The sequence below is a fragment of the Protobothrops mucrosquamatus genome, unplaced genomic scaffold (genome assembly GCF_001527695.2).
Source record: "Protobothrops mucrosquamatus isolate PMUCROS unplaced genomic scaffold, P.Mucros_1.0 scaffold5, whole genome shotgun sequence".
Lineage (NCBI taxonomy): Eukaryota > Metazoa > Chordata > Lepidosauria > Squamata > Viperidae > Protobothrops > Protobothrops mucrosquamatus.
The window spans coordinates 1,410,943-1,423,961 of NW_015386392.1; the positions used below are offsets into that span (position 1 = coordinate 1,410,943).

At 40.2% G+C, this 13,019-nt stretch overlaps 1 protein-coding gene across 1 annotated transcript in view; it reads right to left on the reverse strand.

Moving 5' to 3' along the window:
- Positions 1–13,019, reverse strand: part of DPP6 (dipeptidyl peptidase like 6) — a 362,352-nt gene that overhangs the window by 8,750 nt on the left and 340,583 nt on the right. Inside the window, exons 18-19 of the mRNA XM_015832529.1 lie at positions 9,643–9,741; positions 5,408–5,477 (exon numbers count right to left, since the gene is read on the reverse strand). Coding sequence (XP_015688015.1) covers positions 5,408–5,477; positions 9,643–9,741 — 169 coding nt within the window. The remainder of the gene's footprint in view (positions 1–5,407; positions 5,478–9,642; positions 9,742–13,019) is intronic.

Below are 13,019 nucleotides of genomic sequence, written 5' to 3' on the forward strand. Positions count from 1 at the left end.
GTGGCCTGGGGTGGAGATGTACAGCTGAGTGTCATCAGCGTACTGATGGAAATCCACCCCAAAGCCACGGATGATCTCTCCCAGCGGCTTCACATAAATATTGAACAGAAGGGGAGAGAGGACCGACCCTTGTGGGACCCCGCAAGTTAGGGGCCTTGGGGTCGACCTCTGTCCCCCTGCCAATACAGACTGCGTACAGATGCTAGTGAGTTGGAAGAGGCCATTTAAATGACCAGGACTAACTTGCTCCATGTAGGGATAGCTGGTTGCCTCTCACTCAGTCTGAAAGGCTCTTTCCCAAATTTAAATTCTGTCTGACTCTCCATCCCAAATCCCACCTACTTCTTTGGACCAAGAGACGATTGACCTCCACAACATCAGCAGACATTCTCCCTAGAATAGCGATGACTCCACAGTTGTATTTGTTTCCCCTGAATAGTTGCTGTCAGTTACTCTTCCCGTAGGATGTGAGAGTTTGTCTTAGCAGCTCTGGCTGGTGATAAGAGCTTTCCTAAACCTTTGGCAGTGCTAATCATAGGTCCTCTCTACATTTTGATTCCTAAATCCCAATTTTAGAGATTTTATGCAGAGATTCAAGGAATAGAAGCATCTTGCTACCGATTAATTTAATGTCCGAAAACTATTTTTTTCCCAGGGCTGGAGGATACAATAGCTATTTTATGATGCAACTTATTTAGGATATATATCTACATTTTTTCTTGTCAATCTACACTGTCAGATTTTATTTCCTTAAGGCAGCTGCAAGCTAGTTAAGAGAAACACAGACAATTTAATCAGTGATGAATGCCGAAGAAGATATTTACAAGGCAATAATAATGTCATAAGTACGGTTAACTGGATCTGTTTTATCTTGAAAATCAAAATTAAAAAGGAACAGTAGACTTATTGTTGCTAATTAAAACAACTAATTAAACAACATAATCAAAAATATTCCAAAATAATCTGCAGCATCAAGTCAGCCCAAAGTGTCCTTAGAACACCAACTGGTTAGACTGGCTGAATGCAAAAGTTTGTGTTTTAGGCCAAGATTAACACTCTTATGAGCATCCTCAGGAAGAGAATTTGTGGGAACTGTAATGTATTGAGTAAAGTCTGAGAATTAAGTTGCTGAGAACTGTGAAGAAACGGTTAGCTGGCCACGTGGCCAACAAGCCAGACTTTCTGTTTGCAGACTAATTATTATGCATTTAAGCGGAAGAATACTGTGTTCCTATTGGCTGCTGCCTTTACGCTGAGTGTATAAGTATGGGTGGAGCATTTGCTTGTTAGTTTCGGTTTTGCCTTTGAAATAAAGAGAGTTGTGTTTCACCTACTGCCTCTTCAATGTCGCATCGAACTGAATATTTAACAGGAACCATGCTATACAGGTAAGTCCTCAACTTACAACCACTTGTTTAGTGACCATTTGAAATTACAATGGCACTGAAAAAAGTGACTTATGATCATTTTTCACACGGCCATTGCAACTTCCTCGTGGTCACATGATCAAAATTCGGACACTTAGCAACTGGGATGACGGTCGCAGCGTCCCAAGGGGTCATGTGATCACCTTTTGTGACCTTCTGAGAAAGAAAGTCAATGGGGAAGCAAGATTCACTTAACAACTGTGTTACTAACTTAACACCTGCAACGACTCACTTAACAACTGTGGCAAGAAAATTTGTAAAACGGGGCAAGTTTCATTGTATTTGCAAAAAAGAAAAAGAAAAGCCCAACGTGTCACTTTTCCTCACTCTTTTTGATAGCTCTGTGGTGGTTTAAAAAAACATTATCTCCACCCCAGTTGGAGACCATACAAGACTGCGTATGCATTCGTGGTGTGTGTGTGTGTGTGTCTGTGTGTGTGTGTCTGTGAGGGGGGAGGGAGGGAGATTGAGCTTATTTGCATTTACTCAGGGCCCACTGAAAGCCTTGCTTTCTCGTTCTGAGGCAGTTCTAATCAAGTGTTGTTGATAGCTTGATGAGCACCAATCTTCTCTGGCATTTGCATAACGAAGCACATTTTCCCAGGAGATACGTTTCAAGTGAAGTAAGTGGGAGGGTTCACAAAAGACCTTTTGTTCTCCCTTTAGACTGGCACACATTTTGACATTTCTAAAATTTATTGATTGATTGATTGCATTTCGGAACCGCAAGGTGAGGTGGGGTTCCACTCTCCTGGCCTTCCGGAAAGAAGTCAAAAACATGGGCTCTGCCACCTCGTGTGGGGAGCCCAAAGGAGCATGAAACCGTGGGGCTGGTTGGTGCCCCGAGAGGCCCTCCCTTCACCTTTTCAATTCATTTTTAACAGGACTTAATTATTCTGGCCTCCCTCTAAAAAAAAAAATTAACTCTGAAATTTTAATTCCAGCATTTTAATTTTTAGATATTGTGTTTATATTCTGATATTTTATTGCACCCTGCCCAGGGACCATCTTCCTCAATTGAAAAGGGCACCAACCAGCCCCACGGCTGTGTGCTCCTTTGAGCTCCCCACAGAACATGCAGAGCCCATGTTTTGACTTCTTCCTGGAAGGCCAGGAGAGTGGAACTCCCCCCCCCCCTTTACTCCAAAGGGAGACTCTTCTATAGGGCAGGGGCCACTGGCAGAGAAGGCTCTCTTCCTGGAACCTGCTAGTCAGATTTTTTTATTTCACAGGGTTGGCAACATATCTTCCCTCTTGACTAGCCGATGTAATGGGACAAAGCCGGTTTCATAGGTCGCCTGGCCCATGTCACGTAAGGCTTTATAGATCTCAACCAACACCTTGAATTGGACCTGGAAGCAAACTGGCACCCAATGCAGTTCACATAGCAGAGATGTTACAGGTCTCCTTCTTTTAGCACCCAACATATTCTAGCAATATGGCTGTTTCCTTCTTCCCTTACAAAAAATAAAATAAAATAAAATAAAGTGAGGATGGTGGGTTTTTGTTTTCAAATCTGCCTGTCCATCAAGATTTTTCCAGGAATTGCTAGGCAACTCACCAGGAAATTTTATATTCAAGCGCCACAATCATTTGCCAAGAGAGATTTTAACATAGGTTAAAATAGGATCCGGTCCTAATCCAGAACTTTAAAGAGTGAAGTTAATTGATTATGTTATGATGAACTCCTTATCTTAAGTTATATGTCAAGGCTAAATGCAACAAACCTATCTTATTTATTATTGATCTTTTAAAACTAGCAAGCAAAGGTCACAAGGGCATCTAACGGGTAATGGGATTAAAAAAAGTCAAGATGTCACCAGGGCATCAAAGCCCTGCTCCTTATTTACATGCCTACTTATTAGGGTCCTAAATCATTTTAATTCATCTTTTTCTAGCTTTCTTTTAACATAGACTCCTTCAAATTCATTTACACTAATCTTTTACAAACTTTAAGAATTACACCAATATTACACGCCAGAAAAAAAAGAAAAAAGAAAAATTTGCATTTTCAAACCCACTTTATAAGCACAGAACCAAGTATTAAAACTTTTTTTTCCAATTACATATGTCAGAACTATAAACATTCATCCTAATCTCCGTTAATTTATTACGCTTAAAGCACTCCCTTTGGCTTTTCCTCATAGAATAAAATCTTTTCTTTTTTGGAATGTCTATTAGATAAATATACATTTCTTTTTTTTCCTCAAGAGATTCTCAACCTTGTTAATTTTCATTAAAGAAAAAATCCCCAGCTTTTCTCTTGAGAGCTATAGATTAACTTGCAATTCTTCTTTTCAATTGCACTGGGGGACTTGTAATTAAGCCATCATCATAGCAGACATTGTTGGTATCTGGATTGTATTCCAAAATTGCTTTAAGCCCTTTGCATTGTCAAATACTTGCACAATAACTTCAGTGGTCGTACATTATGACAATCATAAAGTGACCGATATGATTTTATGACTATTTTTGTGGCAGTCATTAAGCAAACACTGTAGTTGTTAAGCAAACCAACAGTTTACAGTAAGCATGATTTCACCCAAAAACTGGAAGTAAATGCCACCTTTCAGCATTGTAAAATAGTCAAATGACTGTGGGAAACTGCAAATGGCTGTAAGGGTGATCTGCTAGGTCCACTGGAACTTCAAACAATTGCTATGTGCCTTGTTGTAAGTTGAGGACTACTTGTAAAAGGGATAGGTAGGCCTTTGACTGTGTGATTGCAGGCACCATCTTGATTTTTTTATCCACCGATCCCTCCCAGAAACCCTGACGGTTTAGAATCTATACAGACCATATTTGGTTCAGCTATAAGCAAAGAAAGAAAAAGAGTTCACATAAAAATCCCAAGGGTCTTTAGAGAGGAGAGAAGACACAATGGTCTAGCCCAGTGATGGCGAACCTATGGCACGGGCGCCAGAGGCGGAACTCGGTGCCCTCTCTGTGGGCACACATGTCATCGCCCCAGCCCCGCCACCCCCCGTGGCCCCCTCCTCATCAGCAGCCCCCCGGAGGAGAGTTGCCCCGAGCGCAGCCTGCACTGAGCAGCGCAGCCAAGAACATGGCAGTTGGGCAGCAGGGACAAGACTCCACTCTCGCGTACAGATGATGCTGCGGGGTGCGGACAGAGGGCATGGCCGCCATGACACTGCTGGGCCGCCTGGGCGATCTGCTATGGCGGGCTGTGGAGGTGGTAGGTGGCCCTGCGGACAGGAGGGGCGGGGCAGAGGCGAGGTGGTTTTGGGACACTCGGTCTCTTAAAGGTTCGCCATCACTGGTCTAACCTGAGGGACAAATCTTCTTGCATCAGACCCCAGGAAAGCCTCCCTTTCCCGTCCAGGTTCCCTGGCTAGTATCACCAACATTCATGTACGTTAACTATGTCCAAACATGCATGTATCTTAACATGTCCTGCTAAGTAAACAAACAACATTAGGAACATAACACTCTCAACCCCCAAGACAAGCATATTGAATTCTGATATGGGGCATCCTTGCTTTTGCCTTGGCTTAAAACATATCTTTTACAAACAGCAACCTCAGTCTGATCTACTGGGGAAGGCCCCGAGCTAGAAAACAAGAGGTTGTGAGTTCTAGTCCCGTCTTAGGAATGAAAACCAGCTGGGTGACTTTGTGAATCACCAGGAGACCGGGAGTTCTAGTCGCGCCTTAGCCATGACAGCCAGCTGGGTTACTTTAGGTTAGTCCCTCCCTCTCTCAGCCCAACCCACCTTGCAGGGTTGTTGTGCAGAAAAAGAGGAAGAGGCAGGATTATAAGGCATGTTCATCTACTTAAGGCAGGATATAAATAAAAAAAAAGGTTCTAGGAGCCAGCTCCATATCTGCTAAGTTCCCATCCTCTTCTGGTTTTCCTAAGAAAGCCAAATCCTCACCCTTCTGAAATATCCCTTTTTTTCTTAACTTGGCTGGCATTGCTGGCTATAACTGGGAAATTATACCATTGTTAACATTACTCACACAACGAGGAGCAAAGGATAGTGCGTGTTTTCCATGAAAACGGCAGGCTTTAAAATTTGCAGTGGCAATTCTGCAAACAGAAGAAAAGAGAAGAAAGGAGGAGAGAAGCATTTAAGCACAGGAAGGCTGTCATTACAATGAACAACCTTTTCTTTCTTTCTTGTTTTTTTTTTTCGGTACTTTTTGGTGGGAACAAAATGCCATTACGGAGAATAGCTCAGCAAATAACAACCTAGCAGAACAGATTCTTTTGGAAAGAAAATTGGCAGTGCTACACAAAAGGCCACACATCTGACACCATGGGTTCTCCGAGACGCTTGGCCATATATCAAACATGCAATTAGGGTGTGCTGATATGTGTTTTTTCCCCCTCTCAGCAAGTGGAGGAATGACAGGGCCTATCAAGCAATCTTTGCAAGGAGAGCAAAGGAAGGAGAAACTCAAAGCAAAATGCAAATCCTCTTCAGCAGAATGGAATAAAATTGTTCTTTTTTTCCTCCACAAGGGATTTAAGCCTGGGCTTTCTTCAAGGCATTTTAAACTCCAGGGCCCGGATTGCCACCTCCTTTGCCCCTTGAAATGATACAAATAAAGAAAAGGGGAGATATAATTGGATGAATTAAGAAGAGAAAATAGTTGCCTTGATGGAAACATGTACCCTAAAATAACAGCTAAGTGTGCTTCACTTTTTCTTAAATGCATATTGGCACAAGGATAAATAGGTTGCTCTCAAGCCTATCCCTACTTTTATTTGGTTTTTAAAACATGAACTGCCAGGTCAATTTACCAAAGGGATAGCAATTAAATTTCGAATTACTGGTATCTGAAGGGCAATAAAGAGCCAAATGAGTTTTAGTGGTATGCCTTTTATTTCATTTGGTTTAATTTATTATTGTATGAGACTTGTAAAAGAGAGTGGGTTTGTAGCTATGATTCACATGGAGATCTCTTGGGTTTACATGCCATCATATTGAAGATGGGAAGGCAGAATATAGAGAATTAAGCATTAAGGCTACTCTTGGAAATCTTTTAGGATCACAAGGAAGGAGTTGTCCACTATATCACTTCATATTTGTGGGTTTTCCCATTTGCAAATACTAAAGGTGAAGAGTTAAATTATGATACCTGTTATGTGTGTTGAATTTTATCCAATGAATCTTGTTTTTTGGAGTTCTTGTGAACAATTCTTAGAGTCCTAGTGGACAATCACTTAAATATGAGCCAGCAGCATGCAGCAGCAGCCAAAAAAGTCAATGCAATCCTAGGCTGCATTAGCAGAGGAACAGAATCAAGATCATGTGAAGTATCAGTACTGCTTTATAAAGACTTAGTAAGACCACACCTGTAATACTGCATCCAGTTTTGGTCACCACAATATTAAAAAGATGTTGAGACTCTGGAAAGACTGCTGAAAAGAGCAACAAAGATGATTAGGAGGCTGGATGTTAAAACATATGAAGAATGGTTGTAGGAATTGGGTATGTCTAGTCTAGTGAAAAGAAGGACTAGAGGTGACAAGATAGCAGGGTTTCAACATCTAAGAGGCTGCCACAAAGAAGAGGGGGTCAACCTATTCATCAAAGCACCAGAAGGCAGGACAAGAAGCAATGGATGGAAACTCATCAAGGAAAGAAGCAACCTAGAATTAAGCAGAAATTTCTAGAAAGTGAGAGCAATTAACCAGTGGAACGACTTGCCTCTAGAACTTGTGGCTGCTCCATCACTGGAGGCTTTCAAAAAGAGACTGGACAACTATTTGTCTAGAATGCTATAAGACCTCCTGCTTGAGCAGGGGGTTGGGCTAGAAGATCTCCAAGCTCCCTTCCATCTTTGTGATTCTGTTATTCTATAAAAAATCACAATTATGGATTCAATCCCAATGTGATTGAATTGATCTGAATTGAATTATGATTCAATCGCAATGTTATTGGAACTGAAATGATGGGAAAGCATAGAATGGAATTAAGGTTACGGAGAAGGCCTCTGGGATGCAAGAAAGAGGAGATGCTGCTTTTCTATTTATTGCAGTTCCAAAATTGCTCCCCCTTTTCCCTTCACCACAGCTGCATTTTCACTGTGGGAATAAAATTTTCTTCCTTCACTAACAGCAACTGTGGGAGAGCAAGTTTTGCCAGAGACAAATATCTTAAGCCTCAATGGAAAAATGAATTGATTCAACCTCGATTGGTGCCTCACATTCTTTTAAAGAAGAAATAACGATGCATATTAAATGTAATCATAAAATTAAAATTATGCTTCAATTGGGGGAAGATTAAGACAGTATGCAGTACATGAAATACAAGTGTCCTCAGGTTGTGACCATAATTAGGGCTAGCAAATATGGTCATAAGTTGTGCCAGTTGTATAATGGGTCACCATATGATCGGACCCACTTTTACGACCTTTTCTGTAGCAATGTAATGATTGTAATGCAAATGCCATTGTTCGCTAGGGAATGATTTTTTGTCAGTTTCCAACAAAAACTTCATAAACCATCTTCCTGTGATTATGGGGTGCTACAAATGTCTCTAAATTCAGGCCTGTTACTGAGTACCTAAAATAGGGTCATGTGACCACAAGAGCTGGCAACACTACAGTTTTAAAACTGAATTGCAAGTCCATTTTGGGGAGACTTTCATAACTTTTAACAGTCATTGAGTGACTGGTCATAAATCAATAATTGCAAGAGTTTTGAGTAGGAAACAGATTTCTCTGAACTCATGTCAACTTATTCTAATTTATTCTAATGTGATTTTTAGCAGGTTTGTCAGAATCTTATCTGAAAAAACAAAATATAAATCAGAACTGCAGTCGTGCAGTGGTAGATCAGTTTTCAAGCACCGATGTTTCTTCTATCACATTAATAACTGGATGGTTCCTTTGGTAGAATAGAACAGAACAGAACAGAACAGAACAGAACAGAACAGGACGGAACAGAATAGAATAGAATAGAATAGAATAGAATAGAATAGAATAGAATAGAATAGAATAATAATACTTCTTCTATCACATTAATAACTGTATGGTTCCTTTGGTAGAATAGAACAGAACAGAACAGAAGAGGACGGAATAGAATAGAATAGAATAGAATAGAATAGAATAATAATAATACTTCTTCTATCACATTAATAACTGGATGGTTCCTTTGGTAGAATAGAATAGAACAGAACAGAAGAGGACGGAATAGAATAGAATAGAATAGAACAGAACAGAATAGAATAATAATAATAATACTTCTTCTATCACATTAATAACTGGATGGTTCCTTTGGTAGAATAGAACAGAACAGAATAGAATAGAATATCCACGGTCTAGTACTTCTGTAATTGTTCTGTGATGTCGCATGTGTGTACAAAAGGGGAGGATCTTGTGAGATGATGGCCCATGGCCATTTTCATTATTTTGACAAGAGTTTTTGGTTCTGCAGAAAACCTCCATTTCTTAACTAATGAAAAATGTCTCTATCAATGGAATGGGAAGATAGAAACAAAGAAGGCAAGGCAGATGGTTTACAGATGGGCAACAGGATGGCAAATATTTGCCCATTATGGAAGCAGTACAATAACAGGAGTGTCTTGCAGGAGATCTAAAAAAACTGAAGTGGGTGGCCCCAACTTTGTGTGCACGACACCCCATTCATTTTCACATGCTACCACTCAAAAAAAGGGGGGGCGGGTGAGACTTTGACAAATGGTTTGACCATTCTCAACTTTTTTGAGCTCTCTGAGGACATTCTTAGCAAGTAATAAGAGTATTAAACCCAGGATGCTGATTAATATATTGCACGGAATCAAAATACACCAAAGTCTTGTGAGGGCCAGTTTAGTCTAGTAGTTAAGGCACCAGGCTAGAAACTGGGAGTTCTAGTCCCACCTTAGGCATGAGAGCTGGCTGAGTGACTTTGGGCCAGTCACCTGGAGACTGTGAATTTTAGACCTGCCCTTGAGTTATTTATAAAAATAATAACAGCAGAATATAAATAAACAAGCAAATAAATGTTGGGTTGCTAGATTTGCTCTTATGTTATAGCTATGGATACATTCTGCTTTTGTTCTGGGGGCTGCTACCCATCTTACTGATTTGAATTTCTACTTTAGTGCTTTTTTTTAGTGACATTGTGCTTTTATCTATTTTTTTTTTAAAAAACTGACCCACTAGAATATGAGTTTTTCTAAATTAAAAGATGAGATTATAAACCCTTAAATTCAACAGCGAAAATAATCAGAGTAGCTTACTGTAATCCTGAATCTTGATATCCAGATATTCCAGCTTGGGCATCTGTCGTTCTGCAACTGTCTTCTGCACTCTGGCATTTACTTCTAGATCAAAAAGTTCTGGAACAAGGAATAGGAAAGAGTCTCCTATCAGATGAGGAATTAACCAATTATACCCTGACTGAAAGCATCACTATTTCTATGAAAGAAAGAAAGAAAGAAAGAAAGAAAAAAGAAAGAGGAAAGAAAGAAAAGAGGGAGGGAGGGAAGAAAGAAAGGGAGGGAGGGAAGAAAGAAAGGAGGGAGGGAGGAAAGAAAAGGGAGGGAGGAAAGAAAGAATGAAAGAAAAGAGGGAGGAAGGAAAGAAAAAAAGAGAAAGGGAGGAAAGAAATAAAAAAGGGAGGGAGGGAGGAAAGAGAAAAAGAAAGAAAGAAAGGAAGGAAGCAAAGAAAGAAAGAAAAAAGAGGGAGGGAGGAAAGAAAGAAAGAAAAAAGAAAGAGGAAAGAAAGAGAGGAAAGAAAGAAAAAAAAGAAAGGGAGGAAAGAGAAAGAAAAAAGGGAGGGAGAGAGGGAGGAAAGAGAAGGGGAGGAAAGAAAAGAGGAAGGGAAGAAGGAAGGAAAGAAAAAGGAAAAGAAAAGAAAGAAAGAAAAAAGAAAGAAAAGAAAGAAAGCCCAGTATTTTCATTATGGAAGATTTGAAGCTAGCTGTTCATTTTTGAAAAGGCAGGTTCTACTACTACATTTTCTACTACATTCAAAGTTACAACAGCACCGAAAAAAGTAATATATGACCAGTTTTCATACTCATGACCATTTCAGCATCCCCACAGTCAGGTGATCAAACTTTGGGTGCCTGGCAACTGGTGTGTATTTATAACGTTTGCAAGTGTCCCAGGGTCCTGGGATTGTCATTTGCAGCCTTCTTAGGGAGCTTCTTGAGCCGAAGATTTCCATTGCTTATCAAGACAGCTGTTGATTGAGTTGTGCCCCATTTTACACTTTTTGTCACGGTGGTTAAGTGAATCACTGCAGTTTTTAAGTGAATCATGCATTCGTTAAACAAATCTGGCCTTGGGTAATGAAACATCTGCAAGCCAACAACCAAACTCAGAGAGCACAAAGGACTCTACATAGTTCTTCATATTGGAAGGCATGTTTGAGAACTAATAGAGCATTTGGGGGAAATTTGTTTATGCATCAGCTTCCTTATAAGCCAGTTATGAACATCAGCCAGTTTGATCTAGCGGTTAAGACATCAGTGGGAAAGCACGAGTTCAAGTCCCACCTTAGCTACGAAAGCCATTGGGGGAGATTTTGAGCCAGTCACTCTCTCTCAGCCCAACCCACCTCATAGTTGGTGTTATGAGGAAAATAGGAGGAGAAGAGAATGGAAGAATCCACGAAAGGAGTAAGAGTGTGTACAACCTGCTTTGAAAAGTTTTGATCTGGGAGCCAAGTTGCACGTCCATCTGGGCTGAGACCAAATCGAAACTCGGGCAGGATCCAGCCCAGCGGAGGTGTGGCAACTTGACTGATTTTGTCTAATTAGGGCTGGAGGACACACTTAACCATTCGTGGATTCTCCATTCTTACATGCTGGAGAAAGATATATTGGATATGTTCACTGCCTTGAGCTATTTGTAAAAAATAAAAATAAGGCAGGGAAATGTTGATTCTTTTTCCTCCCAATACTCTTCTACCACATCCTCAGCCCACAAGTCTGTCTCTAGTGAAGCTGCATTGCAAAACCACCCTGTTCCAAATACTGATTTCTCTCTCTCTGTGGATATTTCAGCTGGTAGATATAAGGGTCCCATGCTAAAAGTTCTTCCTGAAAATCTCCTTCTCATTTTTGTTGCAATCATAACTCCTATAAAATGTCAAAGCATCAAACAATTAAGTCTGATTGCATGCTGGAATCCTCATTTAATTATCACTTGCTCAATTAGCCTTATCAGCACAAGGAGGCTGGCCCGTCTGGGACTCAAGAGCAGCCATTCTGTTTGCTCCCGTAATTGCATTCGCAGAAAGCAAGGACAGGCGAAATAAGAGCAGCCTGACAGATCTAAAGATTTCTGGATGCATCTCCCAAAACCGTTAACCCGCTGGGAATCCTTGCCTGCGCTGTTCAGACAACCAGTCCTTAATTAAATATAAGCAGATGGTAATATTGGGTGGGATTCATAGTTATCAGATTATTGTAGAAGACTCTCTCATATTATGAAATAGAATTATTTTGTGAATAAGGGGTGCTTACAATAGTTCCTTCTATTCATTACAGCGAGAGAGACCTGCATAATGAGAGCACTGCGTCCTTAATCACATGCACAAGACCAGAGGGAAAACTGCTTCCTATCTACCGATAACCTTTTATTCATTCTCTATCTTTCCCAAGGTGCCTCTTTTGCCCTTCTCTACCCTCAGTTCCTCTGCTTTCCAGCATGCATGCAGACATTTATTGATTTTGGCATTTATTTTATGAACTGGATCAGGCCAACAGACCCTTTTTTTTTGCCGAATATGTGGTCTCCAGTATACTCCTGATTTTGAACATCTACTCGCTTTGAATCTTTTATTGCAAAATTAGACATTAGAGAAATGTAAAACCCAACCCAACATAGAGTTGTATTTTTTCAGCCTACATATTTCCCATCCTTGTCCCCCCCCAAAAAAAATCTGGTGCTGTGTGGAAAAAATAGGATTCCTTCTTCACCTTCTTTATATATTTTTTAAAAAGCAGGGACAGTGATCAAGCGAGAGTATTTACAGGCAAGGTGATAAAATACTCAGGCCACTTACCTACCCACCTTGCTTCAGCATTATTCCAAAAACCCAAACTTTTGTCCTTGAAAATTTTATTTATTTATTTATTAAATTTATATGCTGCCCATCTCAATTGTAAAAACAAGTACAGTGTTAAAACATTAGATATCAAAATAAACAGATATTAAATAAGTTAAAAAGCAGAATGCAAGAGGGTGGAGATCGGATCTCCTTCCTAAGTCCACTAACCACTTTCAACCACCTTCATTATGGTCCCAGGCCTGTTGGCAGGGCTAGATTTTGATGTTGTTATGGAAGGCCAAAAGGCTGAGGGCAGATCTCACCTCAAAGCAGACCTGGGCATTTTATCGGTCTCAGTTCTTTGGCTGTCCCTGTCGGCTTCACAGGAGGAGGTCAATTGGTAGTTATAAAACAAAATATATAATAATAATAATAATAATAATAATAATAATAATAATAATAATAATAATAATAATAATAATAATAATAATAATAATAGTAAAGTTGGAAGGGACCTTGAAGGTCATCTAGTCCAACCCCCTGCTCAGGCAGGAAACCCTATACCATTTCGGACAAATGGCTGTCCAGTCTCTTCTTAAAAACTTCCAGTGTTGG